At 38.4% G+C, this 26,894-nt stretch overlaps 1 protein-coding gene across 1 annotated transcript in view; it reads right to left on the bottom strand.

The window, feature by feature from the left end:
• The window catches only part of CCDC34 (coiled-coil domain containing 34), a 43,822-nt gene that overhangs the window by 1,717 nt on the left and 15,211 nt on the right, over window positions 1-26,894 (bottom strand). The window contains exons 3-5 of the mRNA XM_065944298.1: window positions 17,170-17,277; window positions 1,235-1,393; window positions 592-733 (exon numbers count right to left, since the gene is read on the bottom strand). Coding sequence (XP_065800370.1) covers window positions 592-733; window positions 1,235-1,393; window positions 17,170-17,277 — 409 coding nt within the window. The remainder of the gene's footprint in view (window positions 1-591; window positions 734-1,234; window positions 1,394-17,169; window positions 17,278-26,894) is intronic.

Below are 26,894 nucleotides of genomic sequence, written 5' to 3'. Positions count from 1 at the left end.
CAAAGTCTGGAATATGTTCTATTGTGTGAACAAAACAGAATGGGAGTATTTTTAATAATAAATCACTTAAACAAGTGAAGGCAGCTGTCAGCAAGGTATGAGCTTCCAACGTGGAAGTACAAAGGAAAACACACATTGCCATTTATAATCAGACCCAGCCAAAAAAGCCAACCAGGTCTGTGTCTGGCTCGTGTGCCATCTAGTATTCCACCCTGCAAAATAATGAGCCAAAGACACTGGGAACTCTGCCTCAGAGAGGCTTAGAAAAGGGAAAGAAAATGACCCCTTAAATATATCCTGATTAAGGCTTTAAGATCCAAGGAATGTAAAAATTTTACTTATTTCTTAAGGTTAGAAATCATTACTTTGCAGTTTTGCCACTGTTGCCTTTAAAATGTATCTGATTTTAGAGAATGACAACAAATTTGTAGTATCTCCACAGGAATACAATATGTTATAATCTTCCAGAAAATAGTAATTTGAAAGAAAAATGATTTTTACACACTTCTATTTCTGTCAAAAGGAAACATAATGTATAATATTCGCTCCTGCAAGCCATATTTATGTAAGCCACATAACATAAAAACCAACCTGTCAGTTTTCCATTGGCATAACCATAGCTCTTCGCAGCTGGACGAGGTTTATTTTTTGCATTTTCCAACCATTCCTTAAACTTTTTTTCTGCTATTTCCTTTTTCTCCTGTAATTCAGCCTGCCGTTGTTTTTCTTTTTCCTTAAAATGACAAGACCAAAGAATCTCCAGGGATATTCTGTAACTAAAAGTTCTATTCAGAGTCTACTGACTTGCTCCACAGTAGCTCCCCATCCCAATGGCTTACTGATCAGAAACACTGAATCATATTTCTATAATTAGAGAGCAAAATTTAACATGATCAGGGATGTGATATGAAAGTGGCTGCCTCTCAACAATGATATTAAATCTAAGAAGAAAAAAGCAATTTGTTGTTTTAAAATAGAACAGTAATTTACAATAATGTAATAAAACTTTCCATAAAAGTACACTAAATCATATTTAAAATCATAAACAACAGTAAAAAGCTTGCACCTGACTGCAGGAGTATCAATAGGCTTATTAACAATTTTCAGTCTAGCTACATGTATTTATATTACGCTAAGATAAAGCCAATTTTCCATTAGAAATTCTTTACACAATATAGTTGGCACATATAAACACCAAGTCATGTATTCTAACTGAGCACCTTAGTGAAAATACCTTTTCTTTCTTCTTCTTCTCACATTCTTCAGCATTTTTTTTCTTTAACCATTCTTGATATTTTTCCTTTGCTTTTTCTTGTAAATGTTCTTTCTCCAGTTCCTTTGCTGCTTTTTCTTTCATTTCTTTATTAATTTTTTGTTCCCTTTCTTTTCTTTTCTTAAATAAAAATGAAGGAATTTTCATTGGAATCTGTAATCATTCTCATACAAGGAAAGTGCTATAGACAGTAATTTTCTAAAAACAGGTGGTAACATAGTGCTTGACACAACGTGGCTTATGAAAATATATAACATGCATGAACTTACCTGACCAATTTTAGTGTACCAGCTTGAGTATGTATTTCATGATGGCCTAACAAAGATCTTGTTCAACAAAGTATATTCAGAGCCTGGAACAGTGTTAAGTAAATAGTAGGTGTTCTATAAAGATTTGCTGAATAAATTAGTGAACAGAAATGACAACTTGTTAGACTGTCTTGAATCTTAGTGGTTTTTTCTCTTAATATATATATTTTATTAAAGTATAGTTGACTAACATGTTTCAAGTGCACAGCAAGGCTATTCAGCTATGCATATACACGTATATTATTTTTGAAATTATTTTCCATTGTAGGTTATTACAAGATATTGACTAGAGTTACCTGTGCTATACAGTAAACCTTTGTTGCTTGCTGCATATCTATTTTTTAAAATTAGAAATCTAGCATTCTAGTCATACTAAGTCAAACAAGTGGAATCAAAATGGCATAAGTTTTTCAGTTCAGCAAAAATTTGTAAATTTTCTAAAATATATATATTATACATATTATTTATATATATGTATACAAAAGCTTTCCTACCATGCTTGAGAAAGAACATCAAAAAAAAGAGAAGAGATGAAGAAATTGGAAAACAAACTAAATGAAATGGGAACACTGAATATGAAACAGAAAAAATGAACAAACTAGATAAAAGTAAAAGATAATCACATAGTCCAGTTGCTTTTAAACATGACTGCTTATTAGAAACATATCTGGAGCTCTGGAGAGAAAAAAAGCAATACCTGGGCATTTGTATTTTTCAAAAAATGGATAATTCTGATTTTAAAAAGTGATTACAGGTTTTTCTATTGAATCCTAGTTTTGGTGATATAGGTTCTATTATTTTTCTGTTGACCAATCATGATACAATGGTATTAAGTAATAGCTACATAATCACAACAGTAAAGATGTTTATCAGTTTTCATAATCAATAGCCAGACAAAAAAATAAAAGGTAATTACAACTGCAAGCCATAATAGGAATATGATTAGCTTAACAATATAAAATAATTACATACATTTGGGAAGTCAAGCAGAACAATGTGGTAAGTGGAAATGCATACATGCACATGTTTTCATCCACCCAGCCAGTCTGTCTTTTGGTTGGTGCATTCAATCCATTTACATTTAAGGTAATTATCGATATGTATGATCCTGTTACAATTCTCCTAATTGTTTTGGGTTTATTTGCTGTAGGTCTTTTCCTTCTCTTATGTTTCCTGCCTAGAGAAGTTCCTTTAGCAACTGTTGTAAAGCTGGTTTGGTGAGGATAAATTCTCTTAATTTTTGCTTGTCTGGAAAGCTTTTGAGTTCTCCATCAAAACTGAATGAGTCTTGGTAGGTAGAGTATTCTTGGTTGTAGGTTCTTCCCTTTCATCACTTTAAATATATCATGCTATTCCTTTCTGGTTTTTAGCATTTCTATTGAGAAATCAGCTGATAGCCTGATGAGAGTTCCCGTGTAAATTATTTGTCATTTTTCCCTTGTTGCTTTTAACATTTTATCTTTTATTTTTGTCAGTCTGATTACTATGTGTCTTGGTGTGTTCCTCCTTGGGTTTATCCTGCCTGGGACTCTCTGTGCTTCCTGGACTTGGTTGAATATTTCCTTTCCCACGTTACAGAATTTTTCAGCTATTATCTCTTCAAATATTTTCTCAGGAACTTTTTCTCTCTTCTACTTCTGGGACCCTTAAAATGTGAATGTTGGTGTGTTTAAGGTTGTCCCAGAGGTCTCTTAGGCTGTCTTCATTTCTTGTCATTCTTTTTTTTTTTAATATTCTGTTCTGTGGCAGTGATTTCCATCATTCTGTCCTCCAGGTCATTCATCCATTCTTCTGCCTCAGTTAACTTTGCTGTTGATTTGTTCTATTGTATTATTTATCTCTATTTGTTTTTTAGTTGTTATAGGTCTTTAGTAAACATTTCTTGCATGTTCTTCATTGTTTTCCCGAGATACGGATCATCTTCACTATCATTATTCTGAATTCTTTTTCTGGAAGGTTGCCTATCTCCACTTCATTTAGTTGCTTTTCTGGAGTTTTATCCTGTCCCTTCACCTGGGACATAATTTTCTGCTTTTTCATAGTGATTAACTTTCTGTAATATGGTTTTTGTTTTAGCTACTGTGGGATTATGCTTCTTGCTTCTTCTGTCTGCCCTCTGATGGATGAGGCTAAGAGACTTGTGTATGCTTCCTGATGGGAGGGACTGGCAGTGGGAAAAACTAGGTCTTGCTCTGCTGAGCAGGACCTGCTCAGTAAAGCTTTAATCCAATTATCTGCTGATGGGTAGGGTTGCACTCCCTCCCGGTTAGTTGTCTGGCCTGAGGCAACTCAGCCCTGGGGTCTGGGCTCTATGGTAGGGTTAATGGAGAAGTCCAGGAGGGTTTACACCAAGGGGGGCCTTCCTGGCCTGCTGCTGCCAGTGCTCCTGTCCAGGGGTGAGACCCTCCTGACCCAGGCCTCTACAGGAGACCCTCCAACACTAAGCAGGTAGTTTTGGTTTAGTCTCCTGTGGGGTCACTGCTCCTTTCCTCTGGCTCTTGGTGCATGCAAGGTTTTGTTCATGCCTTCCAAGACTGGAGTCTGTTTCTCCCAGTTCTGTGGAAATCCCATAATTAAATCCCGCTGACCTTCAAGGCCAGATTCCCTGGGGATTCCCAGTCCCTTTGTCAGATCCTCAGGCTGGGAAGCCTGACGTGGGGCTCAGAACCTTCACAACAGTGGGAGAACTTCTTTGGTATTATTGCTCTCTGGTTTGTGGATCACCCACCCGGCAGGTATGGGATTTGCTTTTATGTGATTGTGCCCTCCCTATCACTCGCTGTGGCTTCTTCTTTGTCTTTTAACATGGGGTATCTGTTTTTGGTGGTTCCAGCATCCTCCTGTCTATGGTTGTTCAACAGCTGGTTGTAATTCTGGGGCTCTTGCAGGACGAGATGAGTGCACATTCTTCTACTCTGCCATCTTGAACCAGAAGCCTGAATCTTAGTGTTTCTTAATGGATGTCTACCCTCACTCTAAAATAGGAGCCACATTGGTATATATTTCCCAGACAGTTTGCCAGTGTGAATACTTGGATAAATCTTCACCACAAAAGAGTTACAGAGGACAAATTTTAGCCCATTAAATACTGTTATAAGGGCACATACAGACAAATCTCTGGCTATGCAATTCTTGTTAGTCTTACACAGATCAAGGGTTGGCAAATTATGGCCTGCAGGCCAAATATGGTCCATTACCACCTGTATTTGTAATAAAAGTTTTATTGAAATGTGGCCATACATATTTATTTACATATTTATTGTCTATGGCTGCTACTGCACCACAACAGCAGAGTTAAATAGTTACAACAGAGAATGTATGGTCCACAAAGCCTAAAACTTTATTTGACCCTTTGCAGAAAAAAACCTGACACAGATTCTAACAATATTTTTTCCTTTTCTCACTCAAAAGATAATCTTCCAACACAGTGAAATTCTAAACAACTAATAACATGGCTAGCTCTCTTTATCAAAGGTTTAGAAAATAATCTGCAAGGCATAAAGTGTATGTAATATGAATGTCATATGTATCACCCTTCATGGAGCAGAGAAATATGAGCCAAGAAATTCTTCCCTTGAAAGCATCTTGTAGAATACTTCAATACAAGCAATTCAAATAAGATCCAAGTAACAAACATTAGTTATATTCAACAAATGTGCAGTCCTGTGCAAGAAATAGTGACAGTGAAAGTCACCTAGTCATGTCTGACTCTTTGCGACTCCATGAACTATGCAGTCCAGGGAATTCTCCAGGCCAGAATACTGGAGTGGGTAGCCTTTCCCTTCTCCAGGGGATCTTCCCAACCCAGGAATTGAACCCAGGTCTCCCGCATTGCAGGCAGATTCTTTATCAGCTGAGCCACAAGGGAAGCCCGAGTATACTGGAGTGGGTAGTCTATCCCTTCTCCAGTGGATCTTCCTGACCCAGGAATCAAGCCAGGGTCTCCTGCATGGCAGGCGGGTTCTTTACCAACTGAGCTATCAGGGGAGCTCCTGTGCAAGAAAGGCAAGGATTAAAAATCAAAGTCCAGGAATCCCCTGGCAATTCAGGGTTAGGGCTTTGAGCTTTCACACTGAGGGTACAGGTTTAACCCCTGGCTGGGGCACTAAAGTTCCCCCAAACCTCGCGGCAAGGCCAAAAAAAGGAAAGAAAATCAAAGCCCATCATTCCCTAAGTTACTATATTTCCTTACTGTTGGGTAGCAATACCTGTAAAAGGAAATCCTTTCTTGCTGAGAACTCAATATCCATTGAAATAACACTCGAATTTAACTACTTCCTACAGTCAGAAAATCCACAAGATTAAAAAGGATCTTGCAGCTCTATCTGACTCATAAGACTCCTCCACAAGCTTATCAACAAGGAGTCATCCAGTCTCTACACTATTTTCAGTTTTTGACAGCTAACATTTATTCAGTGCTAACTCTGCCTGTTACTATTCTGTACATTGTATACATATACACTATGTCAGTTAATTCTTAAAACCACAATATGAGAAAGATACTATTAAGATCTCATTTTATAAATGAGGAAACTAAGGCACAAAGAAGTTAAGTAATTTGTCCAAGGTCACACAAATGGCAAATGACAGATCACTACAGATCTCTCAGAAACATATGAGATAACACTGAAAACAATTTTTTTGGCCAATAAATCCAATTTAAATGAGACATTAAAATTCCTTTAAAATACACCACTTTTCAAAACTGATTCAAAAAGAAATATAGTAACTGAAGTAACTATTATAAGTAATTCTACTTACTAAAAATAATTCAGAATTAAAAACTTTCATATAAAGAGAACTCCAGCTTCCAATATCTTCACTGGTAGATTCTATCACACATTTAAGGAAAAAACAGTACCAATTATCACACAAACTATTTTAAAAAACAGAAAAAAAGAACACAACCAAGCTCATTTTAGGAGTCCAGTATTTACCTAATATCAAAACCAAATATGAAATAAGAAAATATTAGGAATAAGGCAAAATAACTCTTTTTCAAAACATGAAATACTCAGGGATACATTTAACAAAAGACACTTAATACACCTGTATGTTGAACTTAAAAAAAAAGTTGATTGAGATAAATATGACCTAAATAAATAGAAAAGAAAAATCACGCTTATACATTTATATTATTAAGATAGTAATTTTCTCCAGAATGATCTATGTGTTCAATGGAATCCCAATAAGTATCAGTCACTATTCAAGCAAGCATGATTAGGGAAATTGATAAGCTAACTCTAAATTGTATATGGAAAGGGTGCAGAGCAAATAAAACAATTCTGAAATAAAGAAAAAAAGATGGAAGACTTACAGTATTTGATTAGAAGAATTTTAAATTAAAAATTACTCTATAAAGCTACAGTAACCAGACAGTGTGGTACTGGCATAGATCAAAGGAACAGAACAGAGTCTAGAAATAGACCCAAATATATTGCTCAATTAATTTTAAATGAAAGTGCCAAGATAACTGAATAGGGAAAAAGATTATCTTTCAATAGTGTTAAAATAACTGGATATCCATACTCTGAAAAAAATGAACCGTGATCCTTAATGCATGCTATCATTAAAATTAACTCAAAATACAAACACAGGCAAATGCTGAAGTTATAAAACCTCTAGAATAAAAAAATGGAGAATATTTTTACAACCTTGGCACAGGCAAACATTTCTTGAACAGAAAGCAAAACCCACAAACTGTAAAAGAAAAAACAGAAATACAGAACCTACCAAAAATTTTAAGTTTTTGCTCTTAAAAAAAAAATACCATTAAAAATTAAATGGAGGAAATATTTACAGTACATGTTACAGGACTTAAAGGAATATAAAAAGAACTCTTACAACTTACTATTAAGACACACAAAATGGGTAAAAGTTTAAATACAAAACAAACAGAAACTCCACAAGAGACACAGAAATAGTCAACAGTGTTATGGATTGAAATCTGCCCGGCCAAAATTCATATATTAAAGCTCTAATCCTCAATGTACTGGTTTTCGTTTTAATTGGAGTATGAGTGATTTACAATGCTGTTCAGTGTCAGGTGAACGGATGAGTGATTCAGCTCTACATGTACATACACCGTTTTTTAGGTTCTTTTCTCACATAGGTTATCACAGAATTTGAGTATGGTTCCCTGTGTTATACAATAGGTCCTTATTATATATAGTAGCACGTGTATGTTAATTCTAAGCTGCTGATTTACTGTCCAACCCCCAGGTTTTACCTTTGGTAACCACAACTTTGTTTTCAAAATCTGTAAGTCTGTTTCTGTTTAGTAATAAGTTCATTTGTATCTTTTAAAAAAATTTTGATTCAACATATGAAAATATGTAAATCTTTATAGGTCCGAGCATGTTGTTTCAAACAGCATTATTTTATTCTTTTTTATGACTGAGTAATATTCCATTGTAAATATATACCACATCTTCTTTATCCATTCATTTATCCATCTAAATGTCAATCGACATTTAGGTTGCTTCCACATCTTGGCTATTGTAAATCGTGCTGCAGTGAACACTGGGGTACATGTATCATTTCAAATTACGATTTTATTCAGATATATGCCCAGGAGTGGGACTGTTGTATCATACAGTAGTTCTATTACTAGTTCTTTTTTTAAGGAACCTCCCGTACTGTTCTCCACAGTGGTTGTACCAATTTACAGTCCTACCAACAGTGAAGGTGGATTCTCTTTTCTCCACACCCTCTTCAGTGTTTTTATTTGTAGACTTTTTGATGATGGCCATTGTAACTGGTGTGAGGTGATATCTCATTTGTAGCTTGGATTTGCATTTCTCTGATAATTAGTGATGTTAAGCATCTTTTCCTGTGCTTTTTCACAATCTGCGTATCTTCTTGGGAGAAATATGACTGGCACAGGTGATTCTCAGGTCTGTGAGAATCACTTGTGGCCATCTATATATCTTCTTTCAGTCTGTATGTGTCCCTAGATCTGAAGCAGATCTCTTAGAGATAGCATATATAAGGGTCTTATTTTTGTATTGATTCAGCCTGTCTTTTGGTTGGAGCATTTAATTCATTTACATTTAAGGTAATTATCAACATGTATTAATAGCTTCTTATTGCCATTTTGTTAGTTGTTTTAGATAAGTTTTTGTTGGTCTTTTTTCTTTCCTTCCTCTTTTGTTCTCTTGTGATCTGATGACTAACTTTAGTGTTGTGTTTGGATTCCTTTTTTTTTGTATATCTCTTGTAAATTTTCAGTTTTTGATTCCCATGAGATTTTGATATAGCAGTCTATACATATATAAGATTGCTTTATGTTCCTAGTCTTTTAATTTCAAAATGCATTTCCAATATCCTCCATTTGTACTGTCCTCACAATCGCTGGTTATGGTATCCTATTTGTGTGTGGATGATTTCCTATCTTTACTGTAGTTTGCCTTTACTGGTGAGCTCTCCCACTCATAGTTCTGTTTCTAGTTGTTGCCTTCCATTTTCCTCCTAGAGAAGTTCCTTTGGCATTTGTTGTAAAGCTGGTTTGGTGGTACTGACTTCTCTTAAATTTGGCATGTCTGTAAAACTTTTGATCTCTTCATCAACTCTGAATGACAGCCTTGCTGGGTAGAATATCCTTGGTTGTAGGTTTTTCCCTTTCATCAATTTAAATATACCATGGCATTCCCTTCTGGCCTGCAGAGTTTCTGCAGAAAAATCAGCTGACAACCTTATGAGGATTCCCTTGTTGCTTTTCCCTTGTTTCTTCTAAAATTTTCACTTTGCTTTAATTTATGTCAGTTTGATTAATAGGTGTCTTGGCATGTTCCTCTTGGGTATAAGCTGCCTGGGACTCTCTGTGCTTCCTGGATTTGAGTGGCTGTTTCCTTCCCGTGTTAGGGAAGTTTTCAGCTATTTTCTCTTCAAATATTTTCTCAAGCCCCCTCTCTTCTCCTCCTGCGACCCTTATGATGCAAATGTTCATGCTTGTAATGTTGGCCCAGTGGTCTCCGAGACCGTCCTTCCTTTCATTCTTTTTTCCTTTGCTCTGTTCCACAAGAGTGATTTCCAACACTCCATCTTCCAGCTCACTAAATTCATTTTTCCACCTCAATTATTGTGCTATTGATTCCTCCTCTTGTATTTTTCATTCTAGTTATTCTATTTTTCATCTCTGTTCTTTAAATCTTCTTGCTCTTTGTTAAAAATCTTTTTTTATCTTCTTAATCTGTGCCTCCGTTCTTTTTCCAAATTCGGGCATCATCTTTACTATCATCACACTAAATTCTTTTTCAGGTAGGTTGCCTACCTCCATCTAGATGTCTTGTGGGTTTTTATCTTGGTCCTTCATCTGGAACATATTTCTCTGCTCTCATTTTTGTCTGACTTTCTGTGTTTGTGGTCTCCTTTCTGCTGGCTGCAGGATTTTAGCTCGTCTTACTTCTGGGGCTTGCCCACTGGTGGGAAGAGTTGGGTGTGTCTCTCTGGTGAGCAAAGCCATGTCAAACTGTGTTTAGAGGGAGCTGTGAGCTCAGTACAGCTTTAGATAATTTGTCTGCTGATGGGTAGCAATGTGCTCCTATCCTGCTGGCTGTCTGGCCTGAGGCATTCCAGCACTGGAGCCTGTAGGTTGTTGGATAGGGCCAAGTCTTGATGTCAAAATGGTGACCTCTGTGAGAGCTCATACCAATCAGTACTCTCTCGGACCACTGCCTCCAGTGTCCATGCCCCCAGCTCAGTGATCCGCAGCCAACCCTCACCTCCCCAGGACACTCTCCAAGACTCACAGGGAGGTCTAGCCCAACCTCTTCTGCTTTGTGTTGGATCCCAGTGTATGTGAACCCTCCAAGAGTGGAGTCTCTGTTTCACCTAGTCCTGTGGAGCTCTTGCACTCAAGCCTGCTGCTCTTCAAAGCCAAGTGCTCTAGGGGGGGTTTCCACCTCCTGATGCCAGACGCTCAGCCTCAGGAGCCTAAGATGGGGCTTAGGACTTTCACTCTGGGAGGAGAACCTCTGCAATATAACTATTTTGCAGTTTGTGGGTCTCTCACTCATGATGTCACTAAAGCATCTCTCTTATTGTCTCTTTTCGCTGCTTCTGTGTCTCTGAATGTGAAATACCCTTTTTGGTAGTTTCCAGTCTCCTTTGTCAGTGGTTGCTCAGCAGTTTGTTGTGCTTCTGGTGTTTTCATGAGAGTGGGTGAGCTCAAGTCCTTCTGCTCGGCCATCTTTTCCGGAATCAAGGGGCTGCTTTTAGTTTGGATGTCTGCTGTCTCTCTCCTCAGGATGAGCTGGATGCTATCCCCTTGATATGGGGGGTGCAGGCGTAGCAGCCCTTGCACACTCCCGGACAGCAGGGGCAGTGCCTGGCACCAGCCTGCAGATCTCATGGTGGCTGCCCAGGCCTGCCTCTGGAGCCTACCATGGCCGTGATAATCGCGCCCACGCCCAGAGCGTCTGTGAGGTGGTGTCCTGTTGCCTGGGAGCGTTTACAGGGGGAAAGGCTCTCGTGGTAACCGCCCCCCCCCCCACCTTTGTGTGCCCCTAGTAATGGCACCTGGCCTCTCTGGCAGGTGCTGGCTGCTACTGAGCACACCCTCAGGTACCACAGTCCACCCTCTTCGGGCTGTCTCCGCACAGCCTACCCTGATCTTTTCCCTGGATCCGATCTCTGAAGCCTGGGCTTCAGCCCCCAGCCCTCTCCTGTATCAACAGAGGAGCATATTAGGCTGCGGAACAAGGGCAGTGATGCTGACCTTCTGTGCAGGGTACAGAAGGTCTCCGTTTTGCCTTCTGCAAACCAGCTGCTGCGCTCTCCTCCTAGGCTTTGAGTGTCCCTCTCCACCCAGGCTGATCCCCTGGTGAAGGCTCTCCCCCGGGAATGGGAATCTTTCCTCATTCATAGCTCCCTCCCTGGGGCGCAAGCCTGTCCTGATTCATTTCCTTCTCTTTTTCCTTTGTCCTACCTGGCCACGTGGAGGTTTTCTTGTCCTTTTGGATGTCTGAGGTCTTCTGCTGGCATTCACTAGATGTTCTGAGTAAATCATTCCACTTACTGATGCGTTAATATTTTTGTGAGAGTAGGTGAGCTCCCCTACTACTCCTCTACAATTTTGATCCCCTGGCCTGATGTTGTATTTTGAGATAGGACTTTTAAGTGGTATTTTTTTTATGACAGCCCCAGTAGACTAATAAACTTATGAAAAGATGCTAAATATCATTAGATTTCAGGAAAATGGAAATGAAAACAATGACATACTGCTGCTACTTAGCCAGTCATGTCTGACTCTCTGTGATCCTATGGACTGTAGCCCACCAGGCTCCTCTGCCCATGGAATTTTCCAGGTAAGAACACTGGAATGGAGTGCCATTTCTTACTCCAGGGGATCTTCCCGACCCAGGGATTGAACCTGCATTTCCTGCACTTGCAGACAGATTCTTTACCACTAGTGCCTCCTGGGAAGCCCAATGACATACTACATGTAACAGAATGATTTAAAATGAGAAAGACTTAGAATCTGGCAAGGATACGGTACACTTGGAACTGTCAGACATTAGTGGCAGGAATATAAAATGGCAGAAGCGCTTTATAAGAAATTGCCAATTTTTTTTTTAAAACCTAAAAACCTACCATACAACCCAGCAATTCAGTTCCTAGGCATCTACCCAAGAGAAATGAAAGCAAGTATCAACAAAAAGACTTGTCACAGAATTTTACTCATATCTCCAAACTGAAAACAACCTAATTATCCATCAGCTAGTGAATGGATACATGATTTGTGACACTGAGCAATAAAAAGGAACAATCTTAATACAAGAAATACTAGCAATTTTTTAAAAACAGAAGTAGCCTGGGACTACCCTGGTGGTACAGTGGATAAGAATCTGCCTGCAGGGGACACAGGTTTGACCCCCGGTCTGGGAGGATTCCACTTGCAGAGGAGTAACTAAGCCCATGAGCCACAACTACTGAGCCTGAGCTCCAGGGCCCATGAGCCACAACTACTGAGCCTGCTCGCCCGAAAGCCCGCACTCTGCAATAAGAGAAGCCACCGCAATGAGAAGCCCATACACTGCAACAGACAGTAGCCCCTGCTTGCCACAACTAGAGAAAGCTCGTGCACAGCAACGAAGACAGAACACAACCAAATATAAAAATATATTTTTTTAAAAAGTAGCCTGATGCTAAGGAATATACATTTAGTGACTCTATCTGAAATTCTAGAAAAGGCAAATCTATAGGAACAGAAAGCAGATCGATGGCTTCCTTGGAGCTGGGGTTAGTTGGGGGTTAGGAAGCAGGGGTTAAACGCAAAGGAGCACAACGGAGCTTTTTGGAGTGAAGAAAGCGTTCTCTCTTTTGACTGTGGTGCTAGTTTTACAGGTACATATCTTGTCACACCTCATCAAACTTAAAATAGGTGTATTTTATTGTACATAAATTATAGCTCAATGAAGTTGATTTTAAAACATCATCAGGCTCTCTGCAGCATTTAAACTGCAGAAGAGGGAATGGAATGTCTTTAGTTAGCAAAAGGATACCAGAACAGGCACTCAGAGAGAAGTACTGAGAGGGAACAGCCAGCCACTAAGTGGCTTCAGATTTTCTGGCACTCCATTTCTATACCACACAGAGCACAGCAATCAATCTTCTTTTTTTCTTTTTTAAAGATGGTGCCTTGAGAGAACCTTTGTTTCTTCCAACTAAAGGAAACTAACAAACCTGGATTTCTATTTTGATTCCTTCAATAGTACCTGGCACATAATAAAAGTGTTGAAGGCATGAATGAGAACTGATGACAGTTATCAATCATATGCTTGTTGGCTTGAATTAATTTTTTACATTAAAAAGCAGTTTCTTGGTTTAAAAAAAAACTTTAAAAATAAATTTACTTTTAATTCTCAATGAAGGCAAATACCCTTTTACAAAATATGTGGTAACACACAGTAAAAAACAATCTAAAAAATAAATTAGTATGGCAACACAAATATCAGAGTTCTAGATGAGAGAAGACCTTTATTTGAAAAAAGATTTACAATAAAAGAAACCAGTCACAATAAAAGAAACCAGCTTTGTTAATGGATACATAAATTCTTTTTGTCTGATTTTTTGAGAGAACACAGTGAAAATGACTTAGAGAAAATAATGCCACAGATATAGCTAAAACGTGAATGAGGCTGGAGGCAGCAGAGGACCACACACCATGAAATGTAAACAGAGGAGAAAAAAAGCTAGATGCCAGACAGGAAGAGAAGAACCAGAGAGCAGTCTTTACAAATAGAGGTAAATGTAACCAAGCCTGAAATAAGAAACCTGAGAGTTCTTAAAGAAAAAAAAAAAAAAGAGTATCCTAATTATTCCTTAGCATGCATAAGAATTCTGCAGAATAATTTAATTTTAATTTCTCAAGGTTCATTTTTAAACTCTTCTCAACCTTAGGGAATCTTACTTTTGCTAATTAGTGATTTATGTCAGGACAAGGCACTTCCCTCCAAAAGAAAGAAATTTTTTTCTCAAATAATTGGATTAGATCTACCACCACTAATTAAAACAGGGAATGTATCATCTCTGCATTCTTAGACAAACAACAACTATGTTTGATTGGCATGGTAAAATGAGCTTAATGGAGTCAGAAGATAAGAGAAGCTTTTAGAGGAGAGAATATACTTATACAATACACACAAAACTGTTTTATAATTATACACTTCAAAAAAGTATCACTCAAGGCTTAGTAGTGGTCACACAGGCTTATTTTGATTTTGGCATTTATTCACAAAGAACTCTCTCATTGTATTACGGGATATAGCAAACTTTAAAAAATAATTTACTTAAGAACAGATATATTTATGGTAATAACACACACATCTAGTCAATTCCTTCTTATAATACTTGGATGAAGAATGCTATGCAATCTTCAATTTACTGGGGAAGTTTTTACTAGGTACTCTTATTAATAACACTAGGCATTACATTCAACAATAGCTAGGAACCAAAAATTAGAAATAAGTTAAAACTTTTGGTTTACAATTTCAACATCTAACTGCATTCATGAAGCTGGACATCAATAATAAAAGCAGTGCCGTTCCAAATATGCAAAAACTCACAACAGGAAACAAAGTGACAAGATAAATACTTTTTAACTTTCTAACCTGTGATCCGATAGAAGAATGTATTACAGTTCAAAGGAAGATGATACATTCATTCATTCAATAATTTATCACCTCCAAATGCTCTGTATATGCTTTCGTAGTACTCTCCCAATTCGACCCACCCTGCCTTCCCCACTGTGTGCACAGGTCTGTTCTCTGTACGTCAGACAGCCAGTGGGAATGTCCTGTGTGACACGGGGGGCTCAACCCAGTGCTCTGTGACAACCTAGAGGGCTGGGATGGGGTAGGAAACGGGAGGGAAGTTCACGAGGGAGGCGACATATGTATACCTGTGGCTGATGGCAGAAAAAGCATTATGTCAGATCTTACACTAGATAAAAAGTAATACAAAAATAACTCCTTAGTTACAAAACAGAGACTCACAGAGAACAAACTTATGGCCTCCAGAGGGGATGAATGGGGGGAGGGATGTTAGCAAGTTTGGAATGGACATGCACACACTGCTGTATTTTAAATGGATAGCCAACAAGGACCTACTGGATAGGGAACAAGGAACTCTGCTCAATGTTATGTGGCAGACTGGATGCGAGGGGAGTTTGGGGGAGAATGGTTACCTAAATATGCATGGTTGAGTCCCTTTATGTTCACCAGAAACTACCACAACATTGTTAATCAGCTATACCCCAATACAAAATAGAAAGTTACAAAGAGGGGGAACCACCTAAAAAATAACTCCTATCCTGAAGAGTCTTAAAATTACATGAGAAGTGAAGACATATGCATAATACAAAGCAGCCACAAAATATATACACAATACATGGCAGTATATGAAAAAGTGATGTCAATTAAAGAAGGATTCAGAGAAGAAAAGAATTTCCAGCACGTGATCAGAGAATACTTCATGTAGGAAATACTCTGAGTTGGATAACAAAAAGAGGTGAGTGAAAATCGGCTCAGTCGTTTCCAACTGTTTGTGACCTCATGGACCAGGCTCCTCTGTCCACGGAATTCTCCAGCAAGAATACTGGAGTGGGTAGCCACTTCCTTCTACAGGGGAACTTCCCAACCCAGGGATTGAACCTGGGTCTCCTGCACTGCAGGCAGATTCTTTACCATCTGAGCCACTAAAGGTAGGGGGGAAAATGTGATGAGATCCCACATTGAGGACATAATTATTTAAAAAGATGAGAAATAGAACAGAAATGTTCTCAAAAGTTCTTGTGAACGTATATTCCTAGGGGCTGGGGAGCACAATCCAAAGCCCAATATTTCTTTGAATTCTATTGTGTATTTTAAAAATACTATAAAATTTATGTTCTATACTATTAAATATCTGTGCTTGCTTTAACATAAAAATAACATTCTTCTTCTCAATATTTTCCAGCAAAACTAATACGCCAAGAAGACGGGCCATGCTTATCCTGAACGTGCTCCCCAGAGATACCAGTCAGAGGCTGCTAGTGTGGAATGAAGAATAGCACAGGTGAAGGAGACATAGAGAGCAGAATTTAACCAGCCAGGCCAGAACAGTTCAAATGTTATTCAGAGGAGAGTAGGGAATGACAAAAGATGTACTTTTGAACTGAGGAATGACATTTGGCTTTTTGGCAAGATTTCTCTGGCAAGGATACAGAGGATGAAGTCACATCTTGGGTGGCTTTTAAGCATCAAGATACTGATTTATCTGCTGGATAACTGAACAAAGAGGCACAAACCCCTGCCCTCACGGGGCGTACATTCCAGTATGGGAAGTAAACAATGAAGTGAAGTGAAAGTCTCTCAGTCATATCCGAATCTGAGACACCATGGACTGTAGCCACAGGCTCCTCTGTCCATGGAATCTTCAAGCAAGAACACTGGAGTGGGTAGCCATTCCCTTCTCCAGGAGATCTTCCTGACCCAGGGATCCAACCCAGGTCTCTTGCATTACAGGTAGATTCTTTACCATCTGAGCCACCAGGCAAGCTAATAAACAATAAATAAACTGAAAAATGTAATGAGTCCAGCCAAGAAGAAAGCACAAACAGGAGAGAGGTGATCATAAAGGAAAGGCATCGGCAATTAGAAACAAGAGAATTCCAATTACGTCTTGGTGCCTGAGAAGCTACACTAAGATCAGAAATCAAGGAGTCAGGATGATGGTTCTGTCAGAGGAGAATGGGTAAAAATGGGTGGTTTTAGATTTGCAGGCGCAGAGGTGCCTACCTACTGAAGAGATGAAAATCCAAGGCTCTGGGAGGTCAGTTCTGGAGATAACAGACTTCATGACTACCTGCAACCACATCCAAATGGAAGCCACATGATGGAAAAGGGAGAGAGCAGAAAGCAAAGGACAAAAGATCTGACAGATGTCCTTGGCGGGGAGAGGGCTGGGGTGGGGTGGGGAGGGGGCAGAAACTAGGTCAGAAAAGAAAGAATCTAAGAGAAAATGAGAAACACGCAGGTAGTGACTAGGAGTAACGGGATGAAGACTATAAATGGGATGCGGTACGTGTGTGCCCTTTTTTCTCCTTACCTGCTCATTCTTTTTCTGAACCCATTCCTTGTGCTTTTCTTCAGCAATTATCTTTCTCTTTTCACGGTCTTCCACTTCTTTCTCTTTTTCTAGCTGTTGATTTAATTCCTATAGATTTTATTCAAACAAAAGGCAACATTTAATAGAAGTATTCAACCTTGCATATTAAAAGTCTGAGGTTAACCGAATTAAACAAGAATATAGTTTCCTTTATAGAAATACACCATTAGTGACAATAACTTACTTAAGTAACTAGTTTATGACGAAAAGAAAAGTAAAAAGTATAAGTCATTTTTTAGAAATGCAAATAATTGCTTGGCAGCAAAACACTAGTTTCTTAGACTAAACTTCAGCTAAATTACCCTCATTGAAATCAACTTTCCCACACATAAATTTTGGCATCACCGTATGCTACTGGCAGAAGCTCAAGAGAGTTACAACTTTTTTACAGTTATAAAAAGCTTCTAGATTCTTGATGAAGATAAAGGATAGGAATTAAATAATCCCTAAATTAAACTTTTAATTCAGAGTTATACCAAAGAAGAAATGTAAAGAAGCCATTCAATTTTTTAAAGGGAGTTAAAAAAAAAAAAAAAAAAAGGATCCAGATTTTCGTTCACTGATTTTATAGCTGTTGGAGTGTAAAACAAAACCACATTCATATCCTAGATGATTTAACTGCCTTGCTGTCACTCGAATCTACACGTTTGGGCATTTCCTCAGGAGAAAGAATGTGGGAAGTATGGCCAAATAAAACTACAAGCTGAATGCCACCACTCTGTCACTCATCAGTTAAATTACTGCATTAGCTGAGAATGCTGTTCAAACTAGACTCCTAGGACTCTACTACCATAATTACCAGTTACTTTTCTTCTCTCTCCTTAGATACCAGCAATCGGATACTTTTACATGTCTTCCACTGGACTTCGCTCCCCATCCTCATGCCTCCCTTTCCCAAGTACCTACTTACCTCAGCAGTGGGTGGCAGTGGGAAGGACATTTTTTCAGCTCTCAGACAATTCCAGTGTGTTAAATGAAATGAAGATAAAACTTGACACCAAGAACATTTCTTATGCATTTTAGAACAACTGGTCTCAGGATACCTGTCTTCCATGATCTCTCATCCCCAAATCGTTCAGCATAGGTAACAGCTGTCCTCACTCATTCAGTCTTCCAACTTTTCAACACTGTACTCCCCTACCCCCAAGTTAAATATCCATCTTGGTTTTTAAAGGATTCTTCATTACCTCTGTGGCTGCTATCCCTCGATTATCCATTTAATTTTTTTTTTTTTTAATGGAGCACCTACTATAATGATAGCAAGAACTGAGGTGCAGGGATGAAATTCCAGAAGTCTCTGACCTAATCTGATTCTGTATACACAAAAGAATTAAGTGCTGCGTTGTGAGGTACTGTGTAGAATAAGAGGTCAGAAAAGGAAAAGGAAGATGAGAAGAGAGAGTATGGTCCAAAGTAGTAAAAGGAAAAAAAAAAAGCACCATGAGAGGAACAATGAGGAAATAGCTTGACTACAAGGGGGAGGAGTGATGACTAGAAACTCAGAGTGTGGTATTAATACTAACTAGACAGGAAAAGGTCTTTTGAGACAGGAAGAGTAAATTAAACACTGTAGAACAGGAATATTTGGCAAAGGGAATGATTCAGAACTCTTAATGAGAAAGGATGAAAACTGCATTTGAAGGGATCAGAACTATTCTGAGGGAGACAGACTAGGAGGTTGCCACAGTATATGAGTCGGAAGGAGATATATATGAGTCTGGACTTGGGTCAGAAAATAAGGAGAGGATATACTTCTATGTGTATGACAGGCCAGATATAGATTTGACAACCACATTTTCCAAAGAAAAGTCTTAAAATTTTATCATGAAGAAAAGTAATGATTTTAAATATACAACTAAAAATAGGATTGATTACTTTTATGAACCCTTTCAGATTCTTCATATAATTAAGCTCAGAAGTAAGGAAAAAAAATCAGACTTTGTATTCTGAATTTACGGTTCACAAATTTTAAAGTTGCTATAAGAGCTAAAGATGAAGGAAGGGTCAGAAGTATCTAGAAAATGCTGCCATTGACCCAAACAGTGCTCTAATCTCAGAGTGTCTGTTCAAGTAATTGGCCACCTCAGAATACACATCACACTCTGAGAAACAACCCTCCTTCCAAGGCCGGCCCCTCTTAGAATTTCCCACCCTGAATGCCTCCATCTGTCTGCCACCAAAGCAAGTCTCTACCAGACACTGCTGGAGCCTTCTCTCATAAGGCCCTATGTCGTCTTCTGGTACACCACTGAATTTCAACAGAATTATGCATCTTCCCACAGAGCCAACACTTGATTATAGGAAACCAAAATCCAAAGAGGATCCTATACATGGATTTTTTATTTCACTAACTTTTGCCAACTAAGGTAACAATCAGAAAAACTGAGTTTCTAAGTCTCACCAACTCTATATCCTGCTCTATTTCTTAAGCACTGATGAATGAAAAGGGCAAAAGCAAGATGGTGGGGAAAAAAAAATCCTGGATTACTCACAAATTAGATAACTTTTATAGTTTAGAATAGACTGTACTAAAATGTTAAAGCAAATGTTAAAAACAAAAATTATCCAGAGGCCATAGAGAATTTAGGTCAGTCTGCTAAAGAATTTTTTTAAATAATAAAAATTTAAGTAAAATTTATATGCCCTACAAAAACAATATACTAGCTTTTCACAATACTAATGTTAAATATTTACTATTTTTATCACTTCAACAGTTACAAATATTAAAAAAAAAACCCATAAACATAATTTTGATGCGTTAACTCAATCTTACAGGGACATGTGAAACAAATCAAAACATTGCTGAAATCAAATTTATGAAAGGCAATGAACTTTTTAATGATTTAACTACCTTTAAATTTTCCTTTAAGATTTCAAGGAAGAATATATGAAAACCAGTGTATACTTAAACACTGGGTCTGACCCATTTATTTCTAAAATGTGCCTTGGTATTGTGGAAAGAACACTTATTAAGTTGGAAGTCAAAAGAACCAGGATCCAGTCCCAGTTTTGTCACTAACTGAAACACTGGCAAAGCTACTCTCTGGCCTTCATCTTTTAATAGGGTTCTGAGATGAATTGTTCCTTGTGGTTAAAAATCTGAGACTTTAATGATATGACTTATAAATAAACCAGAGAATACAGTAAATAAGAACAGAAAAGTAAGGAAAGCATGACTTAGAAAATTAAAAGGAAAGGCATGAAAAAAAAATGTGAATACCACAATAGCTCAAAATAAGTTTATATCAAAGTGAGTAATTTATCTGTATGTTATGATATCTTTGGAATGACTGATAGTTAAGACTCATGCTAACATACTTTAACTGCTTCAGAATTAAGTAATGATGTAGCCATACGAAACGTCCAGCTACTAAATATATGAAAAGGTTTTAATCTTTCAACCAAATACAATCTGCTACATGCTTAATCACTGAGGTAGGAACTTTTCTTATTCATTATTCTAAACTGTTCTCAAGTCTTCAGCAGTTATTATCATCTCCCTTTAACACATAACAACAACTGACTTTTACTAAGTGATTCCTATATATTAGGCCACATCCTGCTGTTCACTTAGTTCCCAAAACACTATGAGGTGAATGTCACTCTCCCCTTTCACTGATAATTCGACAGAGAGAGGTTAAAGATCCAAGATCTTAGTTTTGAATCCAAGATGTACGACTCAAGAATTCGTGCTTTTAACCACTCTAATATTGTCTAACATCCGGCTTACAGATGAAGAGACTGAGGCTCAGAGAAGCAAGACTAGAATTTCAGCTTAGTTCCATGTTATTTCAAAGTTCAGAGTTTCTTATAATTTCTGTAATTTAATTACATTCATTCATGGTATGCTGACTCTAAAAATGGCTTGAAGTGACCCTCCGTTTCTTAGGATAACAAGTGACTTCTAGTGAGGCTGGAGATAAAGCTAAATAACATAAACTGAGCTCCACAATACCACTGATTCACTAGATCAGTGTTTTGTAAAACTGTGAGTCTACAATCAATGCATGGGTTATGATTAGCTTTAAAAAAAATTAGAATATTTCCAAGTTCTCCACAAAATTAAGATATTTCAGATATGTACATAAGTGTATATATGTATGCATTTGTGTGACATGAAGAAAAGTAGATTTCTCAGTGTGAACAAATATTTTGAAAGCTACTAAATTAAATAATCCCAATAGTCATGTATGGATGTGAGAGTTGGACCATAAAAAAGGCTGAGAGCCAAAGAACTGATGCTTTTGAATTGTGGTGCTGGAGAAGACTCTTGAGAATCCCTCGGACAGCAAGGAGATCAAACTAGTCAATTCTAAAGGAAATCAAGTCCTAAATATTCACTGGAAGGATTGATGCTGAGGCTGAAACTCCAATAGTTTGGCCACCTGATGCGAAGAGCCAATTCATTGGAAAAGACTCTGATGCTGGCAAAAACTGAGGGCAAGAGAGAAGGGAGCAATAGAGGATGAGATGGTTGGATGGCATCACTGACTCAATGGACATGAGTTTGAGCAAACTCAGGGACAGTGAAGGACAGAAGAAGCCTGGTGTGCTGCAGTTCATGGGGTCACAAAGAGTAGGACTTAGCAACTGAACAACAACAACAAACTAAACAATGGAATTAGTAACATTAAAACTTAAGATTGAAGTAAGAAAATTAAAAGTCTGGGGCCTTAATAACAAATGAATTCTGAAAATAAGTGAAAAAGCTATTTCATTTATTAAAAATCTAATTAAGAAGGCTATGACTAAAGAGAGAGGCCAAGATGGTGGAGTAGAAAGGCCCTGGGCTCACCTTTTCTCATGAGTACACCAAAAACCACAACTATCTACAGAAAAACTGTAGATGAAAAAGACTGGAACCTAACGACACAAAGAAGGAACCATAATGAGACCGGTAGGAGGGATAGACTCATATTACCCCTGAGGATGGGAAACCCACAAAGTAGAGAAAAAGTATACTACAGAGGCTCTTTCAGGAATGAGAGTTCTGAGCCCCATGTAAGGCTCCAAACCTTGCAGTCCAGCACTAGGAAGACAAGTCCTGAGAGCATTTGGCTTTCAAGGTCAGTGGACTTACTTGCACGAGCCCCACAGAACTGGGGGAAAAGAGATTTCACTCTTAAAGGGCACATACAAAATATCATGTACAATGGGACCAAGGGCAAAAGCAGTAATCTGAAATTAGCTTGGGCCAGACCTACCTACTGGTCTTGGAGAGTCCTCTAGGCAGGCATGAGGCGGCTGTGACTAACCCAGGGGCATGGACACTGGCGACAGGCATAGTTGGGGCATTCAGCTGCATGAGCTGATGGCGGCTGCCATCTTGGCTCAGTATCGCCAAGACCTGGACCCACCCAAGGGTCTGTAGGATGCCTTAGGCCAAACAACTAACTGAACAAGACACAGCCTCACCCACCAACAGGCTGCTTAAAGACTTCCTGAGCTCACAGTCACCACCAGACAAGGCCCTAAACATAGATTTCCTCGCCAGAGGGCCAAGAGCTGAGCCTGGGCCCTTTGCACTGGGAAGCTCACACGAGCCTCTCGACCACCCTACAACATCAGGAGGGCAGACACCAGAAGCAAAAAACTGTACCACAGCTTGCACAGAGTCCAGCAACAGCAGGTCAGACCCTACCCTGGGACCCTGCCCACGAGCAGGCCAACAACCTTTGGGACACCCAGGCCCCATATCCAACTGTGTCAGGAACCAGCCTCCAACACCAGTCATCTAAAATGAGCTCTGGGATCCCTGGGCCCTAAACCAGGCTCTAGGATGCAGTTCTGCCTGCCAGTGGTCCTGCACTAACCCCAGGATCTGGCTTCACCTGCCAATAGGTGGGAATAGCCCCAGAGTCTTCAGGATCCTAACTCTAGCCACCAGTGAGCCAGCACTCCCCCCAGCACTCCCTAGGGTTCTGCAACAGCTGCCTCATGGCCAGCTGACACTAAAGAGTAGCCAGCAGCATTCACACAAGGCAGTGCCTGGCAACCAACCAGACTAGCAGCCAACCAAGCCTACCAGACCACTCACAGTCAGCCTGCCACAGCAGAAGGGCCTGTGCAGGTATATGGCTTAGCTAACAGGAGGAGGGGGCACTGCTGGAACAAGAAAGACATCTCCTACAGAAGGCCACTACTCCACAAAATGAGACACCACAGAAATATGTTCCAGATGAAGGAAAAAGATAAAACCCCCAAAGAAGAACTAAGTGAAGAGGAGACAGGCAACCTACCTGAGAAAAAGTTCACAGTAGGATCGTAAAGATGAGGGAAAGAATTGGGAAGAAAATGGATGCACACAGAGAGAGAGAGAGAAGTTACAATTTTTTTTAACAAAGAGAAAACATAAAGAACAGCTGAAGAGAGATGAAGAATACAATAATTGAAATAAAAAATACACTAGAAGGAAACAACAGTACACTAAATGATATGGAAAAATGAACTGGTGAGGAAGACTGAGTAGTGAAAATCACTGTCACTAAACAGACATCTGGGACAACATCAAGCATACAGACCCTCATATTATAGGGGTCACTGGAGGATAAGATAGAAATGGCCAGAGGGAATATTTGAAGATGTAATAGCTGAAAACTTCCCTAACCTCAGAAAGAAAAATGTCACACAAGCCCAGAAAGTGCAGAGTTGTCCCATACAGGATAAACCTAGAGGAACACACCAAAACACACTCTAACCAAAATGACAAATATTAAAGACAGAATATTAAAAATAGCAAATAACATACAAAGGAACTCCCATAAGGCTATCATCTGAGTTTTCAGCAGAAATTCTGCAGGCCAGAAGGGAGTGTCATGATATATTTAAAGTAATGAAAGGGGAAAACCTACAACCAAGAATGCTATACCCAGCAAAGCTCTCATTCAGATTAGATGGCAAAATCAAAAAGCAAAAGTTAAGAGAATTCAGCACTACCAAACCAGCATTACAGCAAACGTTAAAGAAACTTCTCTAGGCAAAAAAGAAAAGGCCACTACTAGAATCAAGAAAATTACAAAATGAAAAGGCTCATTGGTAAAGACAAACATACAGTAAAGATAAGAATCCATTCACAAAGTTAGTAGTGAGGTTACAAGACAGGAGTAATAAAGTCATCTGTATCCACAATGAGCAGTTAAGGGATACAAAAAAACAATTAGATGTAAAATATTACATCAAAAGCAGTAATCATGAGGGAAGAGTACAAATGCAGGGTTTTTTAAATGCATTTGATTCTTTTTTTTTTTTATTAGTTGGAGGCTAATTACTTCACAACATTTCAGTGGGTTAAATGCATTTGAAATAAAAAATCAGTAACTTAAAAAAAAGACTGCTATACAAAAACTTCATGGTAACTGCAAACCAAAAATGCATAATAGATATATATATATGCAAGAAATAAGACGGAATTCAGAGAAAACTCTAAAAACAGTCATCAAATCCAGAGAAAACTCTAAAAACAGTCATCAAATCCCAAGAAAAGGGGAAAAAAGGCCTACAAAAACAAAAACAATTAACAAAATGACAATAAGAACATATATATCAATAGCTACCTTAAATGTAAATGGATAAAATGCTTCAACCAAAAGACACACAGTGGCTGAATGGATACAAAAGTGAGAAGCATACATATGATGCCTACAAAAGACTCATTTCAGAATCAGAGATGCACGCAGACTGAAGGTGAGGGAATGGAAAAACATATTCCCTGCAAACGGAAATCAAAAGAGAGCCAGAGTAGCCATACTCATATCAGACAAAACAGGTTTTAAAAGTAAAGAGACAAAGAAGGATACTACATTATAATCAAGGGATCAATCCCAGAAGTAAGATATAACAATGGAAAATACATATGCACCCAAAATAGGTGCACCTTAACATATAAGGCAACTGTTAATAGCTATAAAAGGAGAAATCAACAGTAACACAAAAATAGTGGGGACTTTGAAACTTCACCTATATCACTGAACAGATCATCCAGACAGAAAATCAATAAGAAAACACAGACCAATATTTTGGACTCTGTGGGAGAAGGCGAGGGTGGGATGTTTCGAGAGAACAGCATCGAAACATGTATATTATCTATAGTGAAACAGATCACCAGCCCAGGTTGGATGCATGAGACAAGTGCTAAGGCCTGGTGCACTGGGAAGACTCAGAGGGATTGGGTAGAGAGGGAGGTGGGAGGGGGGATCAGGATGGGGAATACATGTAAATCCATGGCTGATTCATGTCAATGTATGGCAGAAACCACTACAATATTGTAAAGTAATTAGCCTCCAACTAATAAAAATAAATGAAAAAAAAAGATATATTAGACAAGACAGCCTTAATTGATATTTATAAAACATTCCATTGAGAGCATCAGACTATACATTCTTCTCAAGGGCACATGGAATATTCTCCAGGGTAGATCACATGCTAGTCCAAAAAGCAAACCTCAGTAAATTTAAGAAAACTGAAATCATATCAAGCATTTTTTCCAGTCACAACACTAAGAGATTAGAAATCAACTATAAGAAAGAAAACAAAAAAACACAAATACATGAAGCCTAACAACATGTTACTAAACAACTAATAACACTGAATAAATAACAGAGAAAATTAGGGGAAAAAACCTAGAGACAAACAAAAACAAAAACATGATGATCCAAAAGCTCTGAAGCTTTCTGCCGAAGCAAAAGCAGCCATAAGAGGAAAGTTTATAGCAACACACCTGTACCTTAGGAAACAAGAAATATCTCAAACAACCTAACCTTACACCTAAAGCAGCTGGAGAAAGAACAACAAACAAAACATAAAGGAAAGAAATTAAATAGATCAGAATAGAAATGAAATAAACATGAAGAAATCAGTTTAAAAAAAGATCAATGAAACTAAAAGTTGGTTCTTTGAAAAGATAACAAAATTGATTTAGCCAGAATCATCAAGAAAAATGAGAGGGATTTCCCTGGTGGTCCAGCAGCAAAGACTCCACACTCCCAAAACAGGAAGACTTGCTGCAGGAACTAGATCCCACACGCCGAGTTTACATGCCACAAGTAAAGGGTTTGCATACCACAACTAAAGATCCTGTATGCTGAAATAAAGATCTGGCATGCTGAAATAAATAAATATTTTTTAAGAAGAAAAAAAGAATAAAAAGATAGAGGGCTGAATTCAATAAAATTAGAAAAGAAAAAGAAGTCACAACTGACAATACAGAAATACAAAGGATCACAAGAGACTACAATAAACAGCTATATGTCAATAAAATGGACAACCTAGAAGAAATTAACAAATTCTTAGGTACAATCTTGCAAGACTGAACCTGAAGAAATAAAAAACATGAACAGATCAATCACAAGTACTGAAATTCAAAACCATGATTTAAAAACTCCCAACAAACAAGTCGGGACAAGATGAATTCACAGGTGAATTTTTTAGTATTAAACATTTGTGGTTGTTTAGTCACTATGTCATGTCCTCCTCTTTTGTGACCCCCATGGACTATAGTCCACCAGGCTCCTCTATCCATGGGATTTCTCAGGCAAGAATACAGGAGCGGGTTGCCATTTCCTTCTCCAGAGGATCTTCCCAACACAGGGTCAAATCCAAGTCTCCTGCATTGGCAGGCAGATTCTTTAACACTGAGCAAACATGTAAAAAGAGAGTAAAGAGTTAAA

Source organism: Muntiacus reevesi, chromosome 9 (assembly GCF_963930625.1).
Source record: "Muntiacus reevesi chromosome 9, mMunRee1.1, whole genome shotgun sequence".
Classification (NCBI taxonomy): Eukaryota; Metazoa; Chordata; class Mammalia; order Artiodactyla; family Cervidae; genus Muntiacus; species Muntiacus reevesi.
Note: the sequence above shows the minus strand (reverse complement) of the source record. Positions and strands in the feature narration are given on the sequence as shown.